The sequence below is a fragment of the Hypomesus transpacificus genome, chromosome 12, assembly GCF_021917145.1.
Source record: "Hypomesus transpacificus isolate Combined female chromosome 12, fHypTra1, whole genome shotgun sequence".
Lineage (NCBI taxonomy): Eukaryota > Metazoa > Chordata > Actinopteri > Osmeriformes > Osmeridae > Hypomesus > Hypomesus transpacificus.
In genome coordinates, this window is record NC_061071.1 from 5,535,161 (window position 1) to 5,559,016 (window position 23,856).

General features: G+C 49.6%; 2 protein-coding genes across 2 annotated transcripts; one reads left to right on the forward strand and one right to left on the reverse strand.

Moving 5' to 3' along the window:
- The first annotated feature begins 628 nt into the window (after positions 1-628).
- Positions 629-18,049, forward strand: cdkl5 (cyclin-dependent kinase-like 5). Its single transcript, XM_047030503.1, has 20 exons — positions 629-981; positions 1,699-1,733; positions 5,574-5,619; positions 5,847-5,983; positions 6,148-6,268; positions 6,525-6,584; positions 6,981-7,071; positions 7,396-7,585; positions 8,202-8,282; positions 8,879-9,048; positions 9,397-9,700; positions 9,859-10,510; positions 10,629-10,984; positions 11,483-11,590; positions 12,151-12,256; positions 12,607-12,730; positions 13,065-13,170; positions 15,647-15,754; positions 16,046-16,306; positions 16,401-18,049. Exons 1-20 carry the CDS (start codon positions 945-947, stop codon positions 16,782-16,784), a joined length of 3,477 nt encoding a protein of 1,158 aa, XP_046886459.1. The 5' UTR covers positions 629-944; the 3' UTR covers positions 16,785-18,049.
- A 768-nt stretch (positions 18,050-18,817) lies between these two features.
- On the reverse strand, positions 18,818-23,793 carry rs1a (retinoschisin 1a). Its single transcript, XM_047031280.1, has 6 exons — positions 23,682-23,793; positions 23,276-23,301; positions 23,040-23,163; positions 19,832-19,973; positions 19,338-19,533; positions 18,818-19,006 (listed from the first exon to the last, which is right to left on the reverse strand). Exons 1-6 carry the CDS (start codon positions 23,746-23,748, stop codon positions 18,854-18,856), a joined length of 708 nt encoding a protein of 235 aa, XP_046887236.1. The 5' UTR covers positions 23,749-23,793; the 3' UTR covers positions 18,818-18,853.
- Positions 23,794-23,856: the final 63 nt, after the last annotated feature.

The following is a 23,856-nucleotide window of genomic DNA, read 5'->3' on the forward strand; positions in this document are numbered from 1 at the left end:
TTTGACGGAGGGAGGGAGAAAGTGGGTAAGCGAGGGAGGGGGGGTACGGAGGGTGTGATAGGATGTGTGTGTGTGTGTGTGTGTTTGAGAGTAGTGTCATCTATGATTTATCCTCTGCATGATGGTGTGGTTAACATTCTGACTGCCATCTGCTCCTATAAACTGTCCTCACGCTAGGCATGATGGGTAACAGGACCCAGGGCCAACCTTCCCAGGGCACTACTCTCTAACACTCCTCCTCTCCTTCTCTCCTCCTCTCCCGCCTCCCCTTGTCTCTTTTCCCTCTCTTCATCCTTCCCTCTCCTCGACTTCGTTTGGGTATTTTCCCTTCCATCCTTTCTATTCCCCCTTCTCTCAATCCTCTCCTTCTCCCTCAGGTAAGTCTGTATGAGTGTGTGAATGTGTATGCGTGTGTGTGTGTGTGTGTAGTGTGTGGGACTTAGGTTGTAGGTTGTGTAGCAAGAGGAGTACAGTGACAGAAAAGCCAGAGAGACACAGAGAGAGACATATAGAGAGTGACATAGAGAGAGAGACATAGAGAGTGACTTAGATACATAAAGAGAGAGAGTGACAGAGAGAGAGTGACATAGAGAAAGTGAGTGACATTCAGAGAGAGAGACATTTAGAGAGACATAGAGAGTGACACAGAGAGAGATATTGAGGGGAAGTCAGGAAAGAAAGCAGGAAAGAGAAAGTCAAAGAGAGGGGTGAAAGTTAGAGGGGGGGGGAGAGAAAGACAGAGCGAACGAGAACGCGAAAGAAGTGAGTGAATGAGAGGAAACAGAAATGGCGTGTGTTGGCACCGTGACCAGACTCCTCCAGGACTCAACTGGATTGGGCTGCTTCAAGCTCCTCTCATCCAATAAGGACTCACCATTCTAAGCCCTGCCAGTGACCACCGCCAATCATCAGCTTTCAGGAAGTGTCCTGACCTGGGTGATGTGATGAATAAGTTTGAGGTGCTTGGCATTGTCGGGGAGGGTGAGTAATTCCAGTAGATGACTCTCTCTCTCCTTCCTCTCTCCCTCTCCTTCTGTCTCCCGCCCGCCCGCCCGCCCTCTCTCCTCACCCCTCTCTCCCTCTCCGCATGTCCCACCCCCTTTGTCTCTCTCTCGGTCAAAGCCAGCGTTTCCTCCTATTTCCTGTGAGTGTCCCTGAGTCCCTGCTGATATGATTCATGTAATTGTGAGGGTTGGGAGATTGAGGGGTGCGTGTCGAGGCTGTAGCGGGCTCAGAGCAGACCTCCGGTGGCTCTTTCACCGCTGTGCTCCCCTCCCACTCCCCTCACCGGGGGGTCTTTCACAGCCAATCAGGGCTTCTCTTTAGCGTCACACACAGAGAACTGTGAAGGAACTGTCCACAACAGCACACAGGGAAGCCCCCTACCGTTTGCACTTAGCGATAGGTAACGTCGCTGCGTGTGCCTAAGGTGGTGTGACAAAGGCTTATATATTCATCAGGTGATTTATGGTTAGGAAGTGCCTTTTGGCGCCCCTGAGGTTATCAACATTTTGAATCCTTGAAGTGTCCCGTCTGTAGTGTAAGGACGGGTAATGTACTGTATGAGCATGTGGGGAAAAGATAATGCAGTTGCCATGCCAACAGTGACGGGGGGGGGGGGGGGGGTTGGGGGGGCATGCTCTCATTTAGATGAGCCTGTTGTATGTGTGTGTCTCACTCTGTTCCTTCTGTCTATAGGGGCATATGGAGTGGTGCTCAAATGCAGGCACAAGGTAAGATGCCTGCTTCTCTGTGTCTGTTATCTATTATCATAATAACACCAATTACAGTGAATTTGATCCATTATCATGATTACTGACTAGAGTGAATTAGATCCATTATCGTGTTCACTGACTACAGTGAATTTGATCCACTATCGAGGTCACCGCCTACAGTGAATTTGATCGATTATCATGATTGCCGACCACAGTGAATTTGATCCATTATCGTGATCACCAACCACAGTGAATTTGATCCATTATCATGATTACGGACTCCAGCAAATTGAAACCAAATGATTTGTTTAGCTAATTCTCTCAATTGTTTCGTTTGCTTGAGAGTTCACTTTTTGGAGTTGGCAGGTCAGGAGTTGGTTCTCTATGTGTTCAAGTTACTTCTCCAGGTTAGTTGTGTAGCAGTGAGGTCTGTAAGGGTTTCATTGTTGTCGTTGTCATGGCACCTCCAGATGAGTGCTTAGTAAGCGTCAGTGCTGCAGCTCTGTGTGGAGGGTGATCAAAGGAGACATCATCCTCACAGCAAGTGACACCCAAATGTTTATCTGATCAATAGTGTGGTGGTGAAGGCAGGGGGCAATGGGTTGTGTGTGGGTGGGTGGGGTTGGTGGGAAGGGAAAGGGGGGCCAGTGTGTTGATTTGGTATTGACCGTAGATCTATTGTTCATCAGTAATATTGACTTGTGTTGATCTGATGAGCTGGCCGGACATGTCTAGAAGCTTTGGATAGAATCTCGCCCTCTTTCCATCTTCACATGTAGGGAGCAACCTCCGGTCCAACAGGTTGAAATGACTGAGCACAAAGTAGTAGTCTAGAAGAAGACAGAAGGTCTACTTCTGAACAACTTGGTACTTACGATTTCTTCGGGGAAAAAAATCCTGGAATATTTCCTGGGTTTGTACTGAGAATCCAGGGTATATTTTTAGGCAGGCAGTTCTTGGAAAAGGTAGTTGGCCGTTGAATATTTCATCCCTCTGTTCGGTTGGCTTTAGCTTGGTCAGAGCCACACTGAGAGACCATTACACTCTCATGTAGAGGGTGTAATATGGAGCTGCTTTTAGAGGACATTACAGAGAACATTGTTACCTCACCGTTTTCCTGGTGCTTCTGTAAGGTGTGTGTGTGTGTGAACAGTAGGTTATTCTAGGCAGAGCAATTTGAAGCAGAGAGGAGGCATTTTTGGACGTGTCTGTGTGTGGTGTGTGTGTGTGAAGTGCAGTAGCAAACTCACAAGAGGGCCCCCAGATTTCTGATGCCCAGGGTCTGCAGGTGCTGCATGTGCACACACCTAAGTTAACGTCGCTGCCCGAAGGGGAGTAGCTGTCGTCGTCAGAGGAGACGTGAGGAGAGAGAAGGCCAGGAAAGAAGAAGAGAGGAGAAGAAAGGAGGAGAGGAAAGAGAAGGAGGAGAGGAAAGAGAAGGAGGAGAGGAAAGAGAAGGAGGAGAGGAAAGAGAAGGAGGAGAGGAAAGAGAAGGGGGAGAGGAAAGGAAAGAGAAGGAGGAGAGGAAAGAGAAGGAGGAGAGGAAAGAGAAGGAGGAGAGGAAAGTTGAGGACAGAAGGGCGGAGAGGAGAGGAGAGGAAGAGCACCAGTGCAGTGTAGTGCTCAGAGGACAGCCGCCCCCTGTAGGACTCAGGTGGAGAGAGTCGTGTGCATGGGCACCAGGATTCACAGATGGATAAGCAGCCAAAAGTGTGTGTTTGTGTGTGTGTGTGTGGTGATGGAAGAGAGCCTACCTTAGATGTGCATTCAAGGCTCATTGAACTGTGGACCCCAATGGCATCGCAGGGAACATGTATTTATCACCTTCAGGCCGGAACTTTCTCTCTCTCTCTCTCTCTCTCACGCACACACACGCACACGCACACACACCTATGAGGGGGGCAGGTCAGATGAAGGAAGGTGTCTATAAACCAAATTTATGTGGTTGCTGTGCTTTACATCTTCCATCATAACATATGTAAAGTGGACTAAGCACAGAGGAATACCTGGAACTCAACAGGAAGTAATTTATATTTAGAATCAGAATTGTGTTCAATTGCCAACTAAGTGGTCACAAACAAGGAATTTACTTTGGTGGGCAGGTGCTTACAGTGAACATTTAAACATAATGAACAAAATAAAAATGTTGCAACAGTACAACAAAATCAAATAGAATACTAGGGCTATACAATGTAATATAAAATACAAAATATGATGAATAAAATAATATAGAATAAAAATAATACAGGGGTTCAAAAATAATAATACGGGGGTTCAAACAATGTGATTGGTCATCCAAATTCTGCAACACAAAAACTCCCAATGTGATTGGTTGACGCGATGTCTGTTAATAGATCCAAGCATGATGCCTTGTTAAACTGAAATCAACACATACATTGTACATAATGTTTCATACAGAATATCAGTGTCTATAGCTCCCCCGGTGGCTGGGGAAGTGTTCACCTCCTCTTAGCCAGGCTGGCAGAGCTGAGACCCTGGCCACAGGCCCGCAGACCAATATTCTGATTTCAAGAGTGGGAAGAGGAGGGATTTAAATCTTTCTCTCTCTCTGTCTGCCTCTTTTGCTCGTTTAAAAAAAAAACTATTTTCCTCCGTTTTATTCTCTCTCGTTCTGTCACTCACTGCTGCACACAGATACGCACCCCCCCCCCCCCCTCTCTCTCTCTCTCTCTCTCTCTCTCTCTCTCTCTCTCGCTCTCGCTCTCGCTCTCTCTCAAACACACACAAATATCTCTCCCCCTCTCTCTCCTTGTTTCTTTCTTGCTCTCTCTCCTGACCCATTTCAGAGTGTTTTGTCCTATTTTAGTCTGATCCATAAACATGGCTCTTGGAGGCTGGAGACAGAGATGAAGGGAAGCATCAATGTAGAGTGTCAAGGATGAAGGAAGGCAGGGCGGCAGAAACAAATGGAGGACGAGAGGAAGAGAGGCAGGGTACAAGGGAGGCAGAGGGTGCGAGTGAGGCAGAGAGCAGCAAAGTTGGTTTTGGTGGTGAGAGGCAGATAGCAGGAAGAGAGACTGAAAGAAGAGGGAGAGAGAGAAAAAGAGGTAAAGAGAGATTGGGAGGGAGAGAGAGAGGGATAGGAGTGGTAATGAATGGGTGGAAAAAGAGACAAAAGAGCCAAACAAAGAAAAAAAGAAAGGTGGAGAGGAAGAAGTAGAGAGCAAGAGAGAGACAAAGGGAGTAAGATATGGAGAGAGAGAGAGAGGGGTAGAGAAAGATATAGGTTGAAGCGAACGGATGGCAGTGTGAATGAGGGAGGAGAAATCGAATGGTAGAGAGGTAAAAGGAGAGCGAGAGACGGGGGAAAATAGAGAGTAAGGAGAGGGAGAGAGAGAAAGAGGCAAGGTGGAGTGTTCCAGCATCAGGTTAATTAGCCTGTCTGGCAGGAACAGATTGTTCTAACAGAAGCTACTCAGGGGAATCATCTTTTTTACTCTTCTTCCTCCTCTCTTCCTCTCCCTCATCTGTCGTCCCAGGAGGGAGAGAGTGAAGAAGCCTCCTTGAGGGCTTAATCTGTCTATATTCGGGTCAAACCTTCATCAGTTGTTTGCTTCATCATCATCATCCTCACAGCCTTGGCCGACTACTTGGTTTCACTATAGTAAAAAGCTGCTTTTTAGCTCATTACAATCACTAGTGTAGCACAGGTGGTTTGGAGCAAAGCTTTCACCAAGAACTCCAAAGAACTCCAACCCAGTGCTCGGGGAATTCCTCATTGTTCTAACTGGAGATGTGTGTGTTCCAGAAGTCGGCCTCGGCTCTGCAGCTAGGCCGGGGCTCCATTTCAGGGTGGAGTGGGTTATCTTTCTCTAACGGCATCGTTTTCCTTCACAGGAGACCAATGAGCTGGTTGCCATCAAGAAGTTTAAAGACAGCGAAGGTGAGCTGTAGAGAAGTGAGTGAGTGAGTGTGTGTGTGTGAGAGAGAGATTGAGTGAGTGAGAGAGAGAGAGAGAGAGAGAGAGAGAGAGAGAGTGAGTGAGCGAGCGAGCGAACGACTGACCGACGGACGGACGGACGGACGGACCTCTTCTCGCCAGCTGCCTGTGCTAGCCGTGTGTGGGGATGCTCCTCATGCTGTGTTGGGGGGGGGGGATGTGCTCCACAGAGAATGAGGAGGTGAAGGAGACCACCCTGAGAGAGCTGAAGATGCTGAGGACTCTGAAGCAGGACAACATCGTGGAGCTCAGGGAGGCTTTCCGCAGGAGGGGGAAGCTCTACCTGGTCTTTGAATACGTGGAGAGGGTCAGCACACACACACACACACACACATGACCTCACGCACTTATGTAAACGCAGGCAAAAATCCACGCGCACATTCGACACATCGACACACACAGAGGAGTGGATCGAGGCAGGCCGTGACTGCTGTGTGTATGTGTGTGTGTTTGTGTGTGTGTGTGTTTCAGAACATGCTGGAGCTGCTGGAGGAGCTGCCTAACGGAGCTCCACCCGAGAAGGTACGCAGCTACATCTACCAGCTCATCAAGGCCATCCACTGGTGCCACAAGAACGAGATCGTACACAGAGGTGAGCTGGCTGGGGGGTTGGCTGTTTGACTGGTTGGTTGGCTCTTTGGTTGTTTGACTCGCTGGTTGGTTGGTTAGTTGGTTGGTTGGTTGCCTGTTTGACTGGCTGTTTGGTTGGCTGTTTGACTGGCTGGTTGACTGGCTGGTTGGTTGGGTGGTCTGTCTTATATTACTGACAATCTCTCTTGAACCTGGGATTGAGACACAGCCCTCTTTCTCCCTCCTGCTTGCCTCCCCTCTGCCCCACCACTGTCCAGACATCAAACCGGAGAATCTCCTTATTAGCTCAGAAGACGTCCTCAAACTGTGTGATTTTGGTGAGTGAATAATCATCACTGTCTTCATCGTCACCTGCTGACTCATCCTGGCGTGGTGAGAGATTCACCTATTATTCAGCGTGAATGCCAAGTATGACTGTCAGTTAGATTGTTTGACTGTCAGTTACCCTGTATGACTGTCAGTTAGACTGTATGACTGTCAGTTACCCTGTATGACCGTCAGTTAGACTGTATCTTTGTCAGATGCCCTGTATGACTGTCAGTTAGACTGTAGGACTGTTTGTTACCATTTATTTCTGTTCAGCTCTAAGGTATGCAGCTACATGTGTCATCTTAGTTGGCCAGGATCCTCATAAACAGTGAGTGTGTGTATGTGTTTGTGTGTGGTGCGTGTGTGTGTGTGTGGTGCGTGTGTGTGGGTGGGTGTGTGTGTAGGTTTTGCGCGTAACCTATCAGAGGGAACGGATGCCAACTACACAGAGTATGTGGCCACTAGATGGTACCGCTCACCTGAACTCCTGCTCGGGTGAGTCTCTGTGTGCATGCACGTGTGCGCGTGCGTGTTGCATTGCTTTAGCCGTAGCAGTGTGTCTCCTTCTCAGTCTCTTCTCTCCTGTTCCCTGATTTAGTACCTCCTAGAACACACACACTCATCCCACGCAGATTCTCTCTCTTTTTCTCTCTTTTTTTTCTCTCGCTCTCTCTCGCTCTCTCTCTCTTGCTCTCTCTCTCTTTCTCTCAGCTGTTATCTAGCTTCAGTGGGTAAAGTGGATGTTGATCATATTGATATGTATGTAGGGGTTAGTGTCCTATTGAAATATCTTGTGTCCATATCTCCCTCCCTCCTCAGCGCCCCCTATGGGAAGGCAGTGGACATGTGGTCGGTGGGCTGTATCCTGGGGGAGCTGAGTGACGGCCAGCCTCTGTTCCCAGGAGAGAGTGAGATCGACCAGCTCTTCACCATCCAGAAGGTTCTTGGCCCTCTGCCTCAGGAGCAGATGAAGCTGTTCTACAACAACCCTCGTTTTCACGGACTCAGGGTAGGAGCGGGGGGACCTCTTCTCTGTCTTCCCTCCCTCCCTCCCTCCCTCCCTCTCTCTCTCTCTCTCTCTCTCTCACTCTCTCTCTCTCTCTGTCCCCCTCCGTCCCTCCCTCTCACAATTCCCCATTCCCCAGGTTGAGGGTTGAGGTTTTCTTCCTCCATCACCGCCTCCTTCCCATCCTCCCTTCCTACCATCCTCCTGCCTCTCCCCTTCCTCCATTCCTTTATTCCAACCTCGTTCCCTCCATCCCTTCCTCCCTCCCCCTCAATGGCAGTGTGCCCAGATAACAGCATGACTGAGAGAATCGCTGTGACTCACGCTATCAATCCACTGGTGTGATCCGCTAGCATCTAACCATGACAAGCGTGTGATGATGCTAACATGTTCTCCGACTCGATGCGGCTCCTCGCTCAGTAACCGAAACTCTATTTTAGAGTGCAGACTGTCTCTCACTCCTCTCGCTCTCTCTCTCTCTCTCTCTCTCTCTCTCTCTCTCTCTTTCTCTGTCTCTCTGTTTTCTACCTCTCCTTCTTTTCGTTTCACTCTTTTAATGACTCCCTCCCACTCTTCCCCTGCCTCCGCCCCCCATCTCTCTCTCTCTCTTTCTCCCCAGTTCCCAGCAGCCAATCACCCCACCACTCTGGAGAGACGCTACATGGGCATCTTGAGTGGTCTGATGTTGGACCTCATGAAGGTACGGAGATGAGGGTGACGAGAGTGGGGATGACGGTCGGGATGGGGATGATAAGGATTAGGAGGATTGTGATAATGATGGTAGTGATGTTGACAGGGGTAAGAATTCTATGGTTGGATGAAGGTCTCCCTCTATCTAATCCAATGAGATCAAATGTATTTGTATAGCCTCTTCAACGAGCAGTGTCACGGAGAGCTTCACATACACCCACAGAACTGCAACCTAAACCTTCTAGAAAGACAAGGACAAACTCCCTGGAAACCTCATTGAGGCAAATATGATGTGTCACATGTAGGTCAACCTTCACAACAAACCTACTATTTGTCTCCTTCTCTCGGGTTTCAGAGCCTCAACATCTCTCAATATATGTAAAACCCATCTTAGGACGTGTTTGTTCAGTGAAGCATTTGGAATATTGTAAAAGTTCTGGTATTTTTTTTCATTTGAAGGCAATATAACTTGTAAGTTATCTCATATCATTGTATAGTTTTTTTTGTAATTTGTACAGCACTTTGGTACAATTTTTTTTTTTTTGTAAGTGTTGTATGAATACATTTGGATTTGAATTGATTTGATTTGGTGTGTCACTCCTCTAGAACCTGCTGCTGTTGAACGCCCCGGAGCGCTACCTAACGGAGCAGAGCCTCAACCACCCGGTGTTCCTGCCCCTTCGTCAGCTGGAGAGACCCGCCCCGCCCTCGCCCAACCCCTCCCGCTCCGCCAAGAGGAAGACCCACCACCACGGGGAGAACACGGTCCCCACCAGGTCAGCCTGCAGGAACCTGGAGCGTTCACTTAGAACGTTGACTTCCATCTTTCGATTTATTGGCATCGATGTCCCGACGATGCTGTTGATAGGCTCATCGCATCCAATCAAATTGATTTGTATTGCCCCTTTGACAAGCTATGCCACAGAGGGCTTCACATATGCCTAAGTAATTGCACTTAAACCTACCTAAACTCTCAAGGAAGACAAGGAAAAAGTCAGGAAAACTTGTTGAGAAAGAATGGAACAAACTGTCCCTGTCACCATCACCACAATGATGAAGCAAGTGATGATTTTAATGATGATGATCATGAGAGGGATTGAGATGATTCATTTCTTCCCCTCCAGGAGTCATGCCAGTAAATCCTCAGGTCATCGTCGCACCGGCAGTAAGGAGTGCTCCAGCCTCCCTCGTCACGGCGACCTTCACCTTGGCAACGACAGCTTCCTCAACGGCAACAAGCCAGTCTCCTCCAGTCTAAGTCCAACCCTTCATGCCAAGAACTACAATACTCATACTTTCACCTCAACCCTCAGCCCCACCCTCCATCATAAGAACTACGTTACCCAGACCCTCAACCGATCCACTTCCTATAGCAAGGATCTGTCCAATCACAACCTTCCACACCTCCTCAGCCCCAGGGAAACCAAGGTGGGTTTAGAAGAGATTTATTAACATAAACCATGTATCTGCAGATGTGTCTAACTTTTGTTTCTAACTTTTGGCAGGCAAAAATAGGAAACTAATAATATGTTTATACTGAAGAATTAATTAATTATATTATTATAATTTACAAATACATTTTTAAGGGCAAGACAGTGTTTGACTTCAACCTGGGTGCTCCATTACCGGGTGTTCCCAAGGCGACGGACCCCTCAGGTCCTGGAGGAGGAGGAGGAGGAGTGAAGTACCCGACCAAGTCCTCGTCCTCCCGCTCCTCCTCCTCCTCTCAGCCGGCCGCCCGTCACCCAGCCTCCTTCCTGGAGGGGAAGACCGGCACCCTGCAGTCCGGGGGGGACAAACAGCACGGGCGCCACGGCAACCACGCCGGCAACCACGCCGGCAACCACGGCAACCTGGACTCGGCCCACGGCTCCATGTCGTCGTCCTCCAAGAGCTCCGCCTCCTACCTGAGCCTGTCCAAGAGCCACAGCGCCCTGAGCGACGCCGCCGCCTCCACCGGCGCCGCCAAGTCTGTCGGTAACCTTAGCGACCCCAGGCTGCACCCTGACGACCCGTCGGTGGCCATCGCCGCCGGCGCCGGGACGACAGGGGGGAGGTTTTTCCCCGCCAGCTGCATGGACCTCAACGCCCCCCAAGGACCCCCCCCGGGGAGTCCCTCGGGTCGCCATGGAGACCGGTCGGGCCACAGCCCCTCCTCTAGGGGGGGAGGCCCCCGGATGGAGAGCAGCACGCTGGACTCGTCCGCCCGACGCACGCGCCACAAGACCACCGCCCACGGTAGGTAGACCCAGGCAGGGATGCCTTGCTATGGATGGATGGATGGATGGGAGGGAAGGACAGACTGTATTGTGACGCATCATCCCCTCCCCCCTCCCCCTGTTCCTCCCCCTCCCAGAGGACGCCAAGGCTCCAGAGCTGCTGGACCCGGGGGGCCCCCACACCCTCCCCTCCCCCCACGAGTCCTACCCCTACGGCCTGGGCTACACCTCGCCGTTCTCCTCCCAGCAGCGGCCGCACCGCCACTCCATGTACGTGCGGCGGGAGCGCCAGCGGCCCCACGGCGGGGGAGGAGGAGGGGGGGGAGGAGGAGGCGGTGGGGCCGAGGGGACCCCGGGGGGCCTGGTGGTGGGGCAGGGCGTGCCCACCCGGGCCAGCAGCCTCCAGCTCCTCTCTCCTCAGCTCCAGCACCGAACACTCACCAGGCACTCTGGGGGCTCCTCCAGGGAGGACTGCACTGAGGACATGAGCAGGGTTGGTTTGGGTTCATACACACACACACAGACACACACACCATGTCTTTGTGTGTCTTTCAGTTGCCCTCTGTCTCTGCTGGTCCAGCCTGTCACTGCACCACAGCACACCTGCAGGGAAACCCCTTTTGCTTTCACTGCAACTGCTACTTGAAGTGTCACGGATGTAACTCCTGCTTCTGTAGAGGACTCTTTGGCTTCCATTACATTGGGCACTGGTTAAACTCTGCCAGTGTAAAACAAGTGCACCTAGTGTAGTGGTGCAGTAATTGAAAGTAAAAGCAAAAGTGTTTTGTAAGTTCTGCATCATGCTGTTCCGGTCTGCTAATGTGCGGTGAGTGATTGAGCGAGCGAAAGAGAGAGAGAGAGAGAGAGAGAGAGAGCGAGAGAGAGAGAGAGAGAGAGAGAGCGAGAGAGAGAGAGAGAGAGAGAGAGAGAGAGAGAGAGCGAGAGAGAGAGAGCTGCTTCAGTCCGCTTGACCTGCACGTGTCATCTACAGGGCGAGCAGCCCCCCCCCAAAGAGATGACCCCCCACCCTCGAGCCCTCGTCAAGGACCCCTCCAGGGACAGCTCTTCTGCCTTTCACACACAGCTCTCTAAGAACGAGGTCCGACTCCTCAACCCCAACCTTACACACACTCACACAATCCCCACGGTCACGCATGCACACTCACACCACCCCCATGGTCACACATACACACACACACACACCCACAGCCAACCCCTGCCACACAAACACACACAACCTCGCCCTCACATTCCATCAAGCGCTCACTCACACACACTGTTTTTTCCCGCCCCTCCGGTCGACCGTTTTGGAAGAACTCTTATACTCTTCATGCATAACGCGAAGCATATTTATATATGTCGCTTCTACATCTCAGCACATTCAGCCCCCCCCCCCCCCCCCCCCCAAACGTGTTTATGTGTTTTGACTGTTCAGAGAAACACACAAGGTTAACGCACTCACACGGCTTTTCTTGAGTAGTTTGTCATTGGCTGTATTTAAACTCCTACGCTTTTCTTCCACTAATAACACGTCGTAACCCCCCCCCCCCCCCCCCCCCCCCCCCGGAGAGATTTGAGTCAGATACCTCAGACCACGCAGCCCCTCCCACACCCCGTCTAGCGCTGTCACTGGCTGATGATGTCATCTGTGTGCGCCAGGTGGGGATGTACCACGAGCCCCACTTGGAGGACGGTGTTCCGTCGAAAGAGAACTGCATGATCTTCACTGACTCCATGCCTCGCAGGGTCGGCAGCTTCTACAGAGGTAGCCTCGCCTCGCACACGCCTCAAACACACTACACACACACACACCCCAAGCCCCTCGCATTATACCAAATACAAGCCCCACTTACCTCACCCATACCTCAAATGATGCCTCATGCACCTTTAACACACCTCAAATAATACCTCACATACATCTCAAATAATACCTCACATACATCTCAAATAATACCTCACATACATCTCAAATAATACCTCACACGCAACACATACGCCGCACAACGTCGTCGACCTCTCTCTTCTCATCTTTCTTCTCTCTCTGTCTCTTTCTCTCTGTCTCTCTCTCTCTCTCTCTCTGTGTCTCTCTCTCTGTCCCTCTCTCCCTTTGTCCAGTCCCCTCCCCCAGACCAGATAACTCCTCCTTTCACGATGGCGCAGGCCAAAGCAGAGGAGCCGCCGTCTCGGGAGACGCCATTGCCATGGGCAACCACTCGAAACGGCAGACAGCTTTCGAATGGTGAGCCAGCGAAAGTTGACTAGACTAGCGGGGACTCCGAGCCAACGCAGGAATGCGAGCGGTTCGCATCCTGTTCCCGATTCCTGCTACAGCGTGGAACTCTTGGGACTCCCGTGTTTCTTCCTCCCTCCATCGTTCTTGCTCTGCACCCCCCACATTGGACTCTCCCTCCCTTCTCTCTGTCCATACCGTGGACTTTCTGTTCATACACGTACGCCTCACAAACTGTGCTCTCTTTTGGTCTCTCCCCCTCTATTACTGTTTGTCTTTCTGTCTGTCTGTCTGTCTGTCTGTCTGTCTGTCTGTCTGTCTGTCCCCCTCCCATCTCCCCTAGGGCCACCCCGGAGGCTGTAGTCCTGCCCCCCCCAGAGCCCCCCAAAGAGAAGGAGAGACAAGGCTTCTTCAGAGCAATAAAAAAGAAGAAGAAGAAGTCTCAAACGGTAGGTTCTTTCAGAGATGCTTTACGAGTGGTTACAGTGCATGAATCCAGAGTTACCCGTAGAGTGCGGGTGACATTTTGCTGCCGTTCGATTCGGAGGCAGCTGTCGAACGGGTTACGCTTTGGCCATTTGGTATTTTTCTTGTCACCTCCGATGCCTTTGCGTAGACTCAGCAAGGTTGGCCGCCGAGTAGGAATCATGGTTTATGGGTCTGTCAGTAGGAGGAGTCCTGAGGGAAAGTGCTGCGTTAGAGGAGTACTGCTCCTCCTGTCAAAAGGCCTCTTCATCAGAGATTTTTCACACAATGTGATTTACAACCGCAATTCCAATATAGACCATAAATCTGTCAATGAGGCCCATTTCTTTAAAGAGCTATTTGCCATCGAGCCAATGTACTCTTCCTTTGAGCAAACGGGAAAGTTGTTTGCGACGCGAGAGGTTACATCGGTCATGTCTACAGCATGCAATTACCTCGGCTCAGCACAGGATCCTTTTATATTACAGACTTCATAATTAGCCAGACAGGGTATCTGATAGGAGACAGTGATTATTCATGAAGCACCTGGCTTACCATGCCATACTGGACAGTGCCCCCCCTCTGAGACAACACCCATTTTGGTTTGATTTGAAGTGTATTCATTATTCAGGCTGACCCATTCCATAAACGTAATTATTGGTGGTTTCGTATGTGGTTGGCTCTAGTTTTTACATTGACAGACATTTTAGATGATAGGAAATCCAGTATATTGAGTGTACAGTACATACCTACCTACAGTAGGTACCTGAGGTACTAGTCGTTCCTCTCGCTCCACACTCCGTCAGAGGTCATTGAACCTGGCTTTGCATAGCTCAGGCCTTCTTCAGACAACACATGAACCCTGACAACTACTGCCAAATCCTTGCATGCAGTTCTAGATTGCCCAAAAGATCTTATAAATCGATGAACAGATATATATACTGTATGTATTTTATATTTACTTGAAAAATATATTTGAAGGAAATAATAAATTTTTAAATTCTATGTTGGTGAACTTTCAACTTTGTTCATTTAGGTTGTCTCTTGTAGGGCTGTCCCCACTCAGTCGACTAGTCGATTTTCTGGTCGATATGCTCTTGGTCGACTAAGATTTTTTTAGTCGAGCTGCCGTATGGCAGTGTGAGATTTGTGTCACCATTGCTGAATTAAAGAAATGTTCTACAGAAATTGTAGATTATATTATTTAAGAAAAATAAAGCAACCAAAAGAATATATATTTAAAAGAATAGGTGTTATTGTTTCCCCTTTTTTTAATCTGTGATTTGTTTTGTTTGTTTTTTGCACACGGCACGACCACAATTGCCGAACTACAAACTCTGCCATATTTGTTGGTGTTATTAGGCAAAATGGCCAAAACAAATCTGTGGTATGGCAGAATTTCATTTACAGTACATTTACATTTACAAAGTACCGGGTGACTCAAAAAACGTTGAATGCAAACTCTGCCATCAACGGTTTGATTTTCATAGTTCGACTTTGAATATGATGTAGCCTACAACCTGAAAACCATAAGTTGGCCTACTTCATCATGTTACAGTAACACGTGCTGGGTTGAAAAATGAATATGCCTATTATAAGAATCACATCCAAATGGAATGATATTATATTCTCCGGCCAAGACAACACAATCTGTCTCTGTTGCACTAAGTTCGCATGCTGCACTTTTTCAAGCTAGCGCACTGATTTGCATGTTAAACAAACTATATTTTTTATTTGTAGGACATTCTAATAGATAATTAATAAAAACCAATCAGACATTTTGTGTTATATTTGCATTCGGTAACAACAGGACTGGTGACGTGAGGCTTATTATTAGCAGGCCCCTATTATAATAGCTTATTTTAAGGCTGAATCTGGAATGTCCAACAGCTATTGAGTCAGATCGGGAAAATGTTTGTACATTTATGTTTGTCTGGTTGTCAATCTCCCTTCTTACGTATGTATTTCTTTCATATTATCTCTTAAAACAGTGAGGTAAAACATCACACAAAATTGTTTGATGAAAAACATTGTGACATTTATAGAACAGAAAAAAAACTTTTCAAATTTTGATTATTTGATTTTCAGAAGTACTTAGTGGAGTGTTGGTCGATCAAAGAAAAATCTTAGTCGGGGACAGCCCTACTCTCTTGCATTGTTACTCTCTTTTCACACAACCTCATTTTGTATTGTCGAGCACATGATTGGTTGGAGGCACCAACACTAACTAAGGGGGGAAACTAGGAATGGAAACTAGGTCTCCCCAACTTGTGGATTAACTGCGTGTGCAAGATACCAAATTCGGAATAAGTCGCAAACGTTAGACAACAACCGACTCTACACCAGTGCCTGAGCTGGCACCCCGAATAATTAGCGGGGGAACCCCGGTTCCTCAGTTGCGGTCTATGTGTGTGTGAGTTCTAGATCCCTTTCCAATGTGTGTGTGTGGTATACCCCCAGAGAGATGTGGACGAGAGCAGGACCCACAGCTTCAGGAGGAGTATCTTCCCTCTCTTCTCCTCCAGGAGCAGCATAAAGCACAACGCTTCCATCCTGCCTGCTCCCATGGTAACCAGTCTGTCTGTCTGCCTGCCTGCCTGCCGACCTGCCTGCAGCCATTTTGTCATCAATGTGTCAACCGAATCAGGCCCATTTCATCTGATGTCATCACTGTGCGCCGTCGTCATCACATGCGTCTGGTGCCGCCGAGCATGTTTCGTCGCTGAAGACGGCGGTGAAGGAAGGGCCGCTGCTCCAGAGCTTTCCTTGACCATACCTGTACTAAACATCTGTCTTCTGCATGTATATGGTGGTGGTCGGCCCTAGTCAGCACCCCCGTCTCTCTGTCTGAAATGGTAGGTTCCTGGTGACGGCGCGGACCACTTGGCTGCTCAGAGGGGGGTCAAGTCCTCTTCTCACCACAGCGGTCGGCATAAGAACCGCGAGCGGTCACGGGACAGAGACCGCGAACGAGAGCAGAGCCGAGATCGGGACCGTGACCGAGAGAGGGAACGAGAGAGAGAGAGGGAGAGAGATAGAGAAAGGGAGCGGGAGCGGGGGAGAGAGAGAGAGCGAGTCAGCGACTGGCCACCCGAGAAACAAGTCGGCACACACTCTCAGGTAAATGTGAGGGCGCACGTGTGTGTTTGTGTTTCCTATGCTTTCTCACAAGTAAGTCTTCCCCACCCTAACCTCACCTACTCCCTACCCCCAGAACCAACCACTGAAGTCCCTTCGCCGCCTCTTGCACCTATCCCCTACCTCCTCCAGCCAAGCCCTGCCTCCAGCCCCGCCCCCAGACCTGCGCTTCCAGCCGCCCCTCCCCAGCCAGGCTCCTCCCCCTCCCCCTGCCCGGCCCAATGAGGGGCGGAGCCACCAGAGCAGTGGCTCTGCCCAGGGGAAGAGCAGAAAGCCCAGCTATCCAGTCCCGGGGGCGATGGAGTCCAGCTGGCACGTGTCAGCGATGCAGAGGGGGGAGGGGGCCTCCTACCCCCCAGAGCAGTTGGGAATCAAGCCGGGGCCGAACGGACCCACCTTCACCAGAGCCTCCAGAACCAGGATACCCAACCTCAACGACCTGAAGGAGACAGCACTGTAGGAGAGCCGGGCAGCGATCCCTGGTTCACCTCCTGGACACTGGGAGGCTGTGTCAGAATAGCCTAGCGAGGGAGACAGAGACAGGGCTACTGTTCTCTCTGCTGCCCCCATGTGGTTTCAGGATGCTACTGCACCACCGGGCAGAACGGCTTGGGCCACCAACCACGTTTTACTCTTTTGAAACCCCCATTTGATAGAATTTATATGGATGATATTTATGAGATTATTTTATTTCGTTTAATCTAAAAGGTCCTGAACTATGAATGATCTGTACATGGAAAAAAGTATTATAGAATGAAAACATGTGAGAGCTTTAGTTTCTACTCAAAAATATATGAACATAGACATTCTACCTGTCAATATTTAGGTTCAATATTTAAGTCAATATTTCCTTATGAATATTTAAACGTGGACGTCTTTTTTTGGTTCTTCAGAATTTAGAATATTGTTATTTGTTGCAGTACATACTTATCGATTGGATTTCCTTTTGATCTCACCTAATTGATTTGTGTTTGTGTGCGTGGAGATGCATGGACAAGAAGCATCTCAGCAACAAGGTTATACTACCCATCATCTTCATTGGCAGCAGCACCATCTTCATCAATGCCATGGCACATTCGACCATTACCTGTTCTACTGACGCAGTCTAGATTCCAGCATTAATTGTTCTCCTGAAACCCCATCATTGAGCCAAGGCAGAGTCAGTCCTTGGCTGAGCCCATTTGACAGGTTGGCCCCATGCTGAGGCCCCATGCTGTTTCGGCTGTAGTCCACTTTCACTGTTGAGTACTCAGTTTCCCAGCAGACCCTGCGGCAAGGCTGCAGAGGGCCAGGCTGTAGGCAGGAAGTGGCACGGTGACTTTGCCTCAGGGCTCTCAAGGGTGCCAAGTAGGGTTTTTACTCCCACCAGCAGCCTAAAGCTAATTTCAGTGTGTGTGTGTGCTCTTCAGTGTGTGTGAGAGGTGTTGTAGGTTTGTATGTGCGCGTGTGCGTGTGCGTGTGTGTGTGTGTGTGTGTGTGGGAGCCCTAACTGCTACAGTATGTAGTATGAGTAACACCACAATGCCATAGCTAATGGATGTCTGCGACCGCTGAATGTCTTCCCCTGAAAACCACGGAATTATAATATCCAACATTTCAACTGTACCAAACACTCATCATCATAGCACACATGACCATCCTTTATTGATCCTATTTATTTATTTATATATTTTGTGTCTGTGTAAATAAGAATTAAAGTGTGGTGTAAGATATTCCCTGTGCCTGTTGGGTATGTTTGTGCTCACTTCCCATTTGTAGGTGGGTGAACTCGGTTTACAAAATCTACTGTATTATTACATGGAATAATGAACAAAGTTTGTGTTTTTATCACATATTAGACATTAAAACCAAAATCAATAATTTGGTCCACGTGACACAAAATATGTAACTCATAGATGGTGGTGTTTATTTAAGGTAAAAAGGTTTTCTGGTGAACCTGAGGTTACATTCACACTTGATACAAAAACAATACAACTGCAAAGCACCATGGGAAACAGGAGTACGTTCTATGTCACTGTCACAAACGGCACGCTAACACGACACCCAATAACAACAACATCAGCCTCAGCCTGTCTTGGCCTCTCTATCTCTCTCGCCATCTTTCTTTCCTGCTCTCTTCCATTCGTTCTCACTCGCTCTCCTGGCCAAACTGGAAAATTGGAAGACCAAACGTATTGCATCAGAGTTAGAGAAGGATTAAAAAGCACCTTCAAAACAGAACAGGGACATTTCCCCAAAAGAAATCACAGCGAGAAGAGGACACAATATCAAGAGGTTAGAATGTGTGGATCGGGGCAGGTTTGAGTATTATACGGTTTGGAAACCGACTTTATCACAGTGTGGAACATGGTGACTAGCAGTGGATGCTGCATAGCTCACGAAGGAGCGTGATCGCTGTGGAAGTCAGGGCTCAGGGTTTAGCTGCACTTGGTCATGCAGAGCAGCAGCTCTGGCGTTACGGTCAAAGGTCAGAGTTTAGGAAGGAGAGGGGGGGGGGGGGGGGGGGGGGGCGAAGTCAGGGCTCAGGGTTTAGCTGCACTTGGTCATGCAGAGCAGCAGCTCCAGGCGCAAGGCGATGCGTGTGTGCCAGCCCAGCGGTAGCAGGCGGATGTAGCGCGCCACGATGGGCGGGCGCAGCAGGTTCTGCACGGAGGACGAGCGGTCGGAGTTCCCGTAGAACACCTGGAGAGAACAGAACCCTTAGAACGTCTGTAGGACCCAATGGAACACCAGCATAGAACACTCGGACGTCGATAGTCTTCTAATCCGTATACGTTTCCACAACTATACAAGTCACAGTACGGTTACAAGTCCTCAGAGTCTCTCTATCTTCAACATACCTGCCACACAGTACCAGCGTTTTTCAAACTTCACAGAATTCAACCTTAATGAAACAGGAGCACAGCTTTCTACTCTCCATTTCCTCTCCCCAGCCTCCGACCTCCATGCCCCTCCTCAAGATGGACGCCGCTCCTCCCTTCCTCCCCTCCCCCCCCACCCCCCTTCCTCTCACCCGATTGTTGCCGGTCTGGTCCTTGTAGTAGACCCAGTTGAGCTTCTCGTCTGAGCGGTACTGGACGCTGAACTTGGTGATCCACTCCTCCGCATCGCAGCGTCCCTGGGTGAGGATGCCCGACACCACCTTCACTTCCCTCAGGTCCACCTGGAGCCACTGGCTGCTGTCCTGGAACTTAGACAGCCACGCACACCTGTGCCAAGCACACACCTGTCAGCTTCTCTGTGTGTGTGTGTGGGGGTGGGCCTGTGTGTGAGTGTGTGTGTGTGTGTGTGTGTGTGTGTGTGGATGTGTGTGTGTGGGCCTCTGTGTGTGTGGACGTGTCTGTGTGTGTACGTGTATGTGCGCGTGTGCGTGTGTGTGTGTGGACGTGTGTGCAGACATTGGTGTAGGCACATGCGCGAGTGTGTGAGTATGGATGTGTGTGGGATGTGCACGTCCATCCAGAGAGTATCTCTATAGGAACAGCAGGGTGTGTGTGCCAGACTCACCCGAAGCCCTGGCTGTTGAGGCGGGCCTTGCCAGGTGTCCAAGAGGAGAACCAACCAGAATACTGGTCCTGGTTCGAACAGGAGATCTGGTCGGTACTCACAGAACCAGCCTCGAATCCAAGAGGCTTGTGATACGGACACTCTGGAATGGAAGGGGTTTGTTCACCGTGGCTGATTGCTGAGATGTGGTTTATTTGCAATGTGGCTAGTAAACTACCTTATCTAGTTAACGGATTCTGAAGCCAAAATCTTGTCAGTACGAAGTGGATAGGATGAAATACAGTTGTTTTCAGTCAGATTGGCCTATCTTAACGTGCATATCTTAGTTTATATTTTATATCTTATTTGTATTTTATGTTTTACATAAATCTATCTAGTATTGTTTAAAATTATTTAGAACTGTTGTAAATGTTCTACATTTTATATTTAGACTCTTATTGTATGCACCTTCCTGCCACAGTTCATTCCTTGTTTGTGTGAACTGACTTGGGAATAAAGCTGATTCTGACTTTGGAAATACAGACTGTGATGACCGAAATACAATTAAAACTATGCAGTTCTGATACTTTATCTCCTTCTGCACTTTCTATTTCCACTACTTGTACGTCCCTTCTGCTAAATGAATCAAATGTCATGGTAACTGTTCTTGATCCTACAGGACTCCTGTGACAGGAGGCCCGTAGTTGCAGGACATCACCACCGGGGACACTAGATAACACGGGCCCATCTTAACAGCCCACCAGACAGCAGGCCAAACACCAAGGTCATGTGCCCTGTCTGGTTGACAAATAAGTATTAATCTCCAAGCTCTAATTCCACGTTAATATGGCATATAAACGGAAAAATGGGGGAGGGGGTTAAGTGAACGATTGGACAGAGGGAGGGAGGGAGGGAGGGAGGGGGAGAGAGAGAGAGAGAGAGAGAGAGAGAGAGAGAGAGAGAGAGAGAGAGAGAGAGAGAGAGAGAGAATAAAAAGGAATATGAGAGAAAGAGATTGAAGGGGGAGAGGGAGAGAGAAGGGGGGGAGAAAGAATGAGTCACAGAAAGTAGACGGGAAAAGAGTGGGAGGCAGCAAATTGACAGATGGTCATGTCCCCACCCACCCCTCCCCCTCCACCAGCACCACTGCTGTGGAGAACGACACTCATACATGATCGGTGTTTACGCCAGAGCAGGAAGAAGAGGGCAGGGTCGTGACCTCCTGTAGGTGTACACTCTAACCCTGCTCCTGGAGAGATGCCCTCCTGTAGGTGTACACTCTAACCCTGCTCCTGGAGAGATGCCCTCCTGTAGGTGTACACTCTAACCCTGCTCCTGGAGAGATGCCCTCCTGTAGGTGTACACTCTAACCCTGCTCCTGGAGAGATGCCCTCCTGTAGGTGTACACTCTAACCCTGGTCCTGGAGAGATGCCCTCCTGTAGGTGTACACTCTAACCCTGCTCCTGGAGCGATGCCCTCCTGTAGGTGTACACTCTAACCCTGCTCCTGGAGAGATGCCTGTAGGGTCCTCTTCCTCAGGAATGAATGGATTGGCTGGCCCTGGTTTCCCTCAATCAGTCTAAGCAGTAGGGATTTCCTGGTCATCCAACCGACCATTATGTTTACTTTCTGCTTTAGCCACCAATCAGACGGGTTATGTCTGAGCGGGCAGGGCCTATTCTGGGTTAGGTAATCTGAGAGCCTCACACACGACTAATGGGATTATAGTATCCTAGAGACTAAAAGCATCCTTGGTCTTGGCTCACTCTCAACCTCTGTCTCATTGTCTCTACTACATCTCTCGTTTTCCCGCGTTTTGATTGGCTGAGGGGCAGTTCTATGGGTGTATGTGAAGCCCTATGTGACGTTACTAATCTGTGGCTACATCTGTGGCTTGTAAAAAAAAAAAGGGCTATGCAAACACTTTTGGATTGGATTCTCTTCCCCAGCCCTCTTTCTCTTCTTCATCCATCCTCCTCTCTTCTCTTCCCACGTCAAATGTACTCCGGGGATGTATTCCATCCCTCTTTTAGCCCTTCATCGCTCTATTTCGAATACAGCCATGCCTTTTTCTTCTCCACCCCCCCCCCCCCCCCCCTCCCTCAATGCTCCTCGCCCCCTTTCTCATCTTTATTTCTCTTTTCTCTCCCCTCATCCCTCCATCTCTTTTTCCTGTTTCATCCTACCTCGTAGTTCTGAGGACATTTGAATTGGTGTTAATGGAGCATGCCTCGTCTCTGGCACTGGATCTGTCGACTGAAAACGTGCACGCGCACGCGCCCGCGCGCACACACACAGCTTGTGTGTGCTGGAGCAGGGAGGCCCTCCATCTGTTGTGCATAATGAGTTCCGAGTAGCGCGAGTCACAACCATATTAGAGGCGTTTACTTCCTGCCTCCTCCCTGTCCTCTCTCTACCTCCTAGCTGTATCACCTCCCTAGTTCTCCCTGTCTCGCCTCCTCTCTCTCTACCTCCTCCCTGTCTCTCTTCCTCTCTCTGCCTGTTCCCTCTCTCACCTCCTCCATTTCCCTCCTCCCCGTCTCTCCTGCTCTCTCGACCTACTTCCTGTCTCTCCTCCGCTCTCTACCTCCTCCCTGTATCACCTCCTCTCCCTACCTCCTCCATCTCTCTCTCTCATCCATCTCTCCTCTCTCTCCCTCCTCGCTGTCTCTCGCTCTCCCTCTACCTCCTCCCTGTATCACCTCCTCTCTCTACCTCCTCCCTCTCTCTCTCACATCCATCTCTCCTCCTCTCTCTACCTCCTCGCTGTCTCTCGCTTTCCCTCTACCTCCTCCCTGTATGACCTCTATTCTCCCCGTATCACCTCTCCCTGTTCTCCCCGTCTCACCCTGTCTCTACCCCCTCCGTGTTCACCTTCCTGTCTCCTTCTCCCCCTCCATGACCACTGGATCATACATCATACACAGCCTCGTGCTTGCCTCCAACCTGCATCTCCCAAGCTCTTACCTACAGACAGGCCCATCTACATGCCGGCACTGTACCTGTATACACTGCCGGCTCCCTTTGTCTCAGGCGACCTGTCTCTAAGCACACACACTGGCGTCCCAGCACTTGACGCATCCTGGGCCCTTGTGGGCCACGGGAAGGGCCAGTCTCTCAATCAATCACTCGATCCAATGCAATTTCATTAACCTAAGATGATATACTCAGACACCCCCAGAGCAGCCAGTAGCACAAATAATACAGGGGAGGGGAGGGGTTTCCTACCTGGCATACAGTCCTGTCCGCGGACCAGAGAGGAGGAACCGTAGGAGGTGAACTCAGTAGGAGACTCCCCCCCCTCACAGTCACACTTACAGGCCCGGCTAGTCCACGACTCAGACACCCCCACCTGGAATACACACACACAGACACAGCAGTGCATCAGCATCAATCATGCGCCCGTCAAAACATTGTTCATTTAATGTGGCTCAGACGGTTGAGGATGCCAAACATCTACTCACCTCCTGGGCCAGAACGTGGCTGAGGACTGCTCGCACAGAAGCAACATTGAGACAAAAACACACAGTTCAAAATGAAATCCTTTCCAACACTGAGAACTCAATATTTTAATGTCAAGTCTGCTGTACAAGAAATCAGATACACAGGTTGGGATGTACCAATACAAGACTGGAATCGTCTATTTCTGGCGTCAGGAATCTCGCCGTTACAAAAAGGCATTCATCATGAACATTTAGGTCAGTTTTAGCTAAGTGCCTTTCACCATACTCTAGAGAGGGCTACTTGGAAACACTTGAGCCTCTAATGTCGGCCTATCCGTTCACATGCAAGGATAATCAGTTGTTCATCTCCACACATCGACCAATCAATCCATCACCAAGGCTACCAGAGGAGAGGAGGGTCACCTACCGTTACATCCCAGAAGCAGCAGAACCAACGGAACACTCCACGCGCCGCGCTCCATCATCATGACCATCCGTTCTAGAACGCAGACGGGACTACAGTAACCCAGCGAGCCGAAAGGCTGGGTATATACAGATACTATCAAGGCACGCATGAGCGGGAAAAGGGACAGGATTAGCGT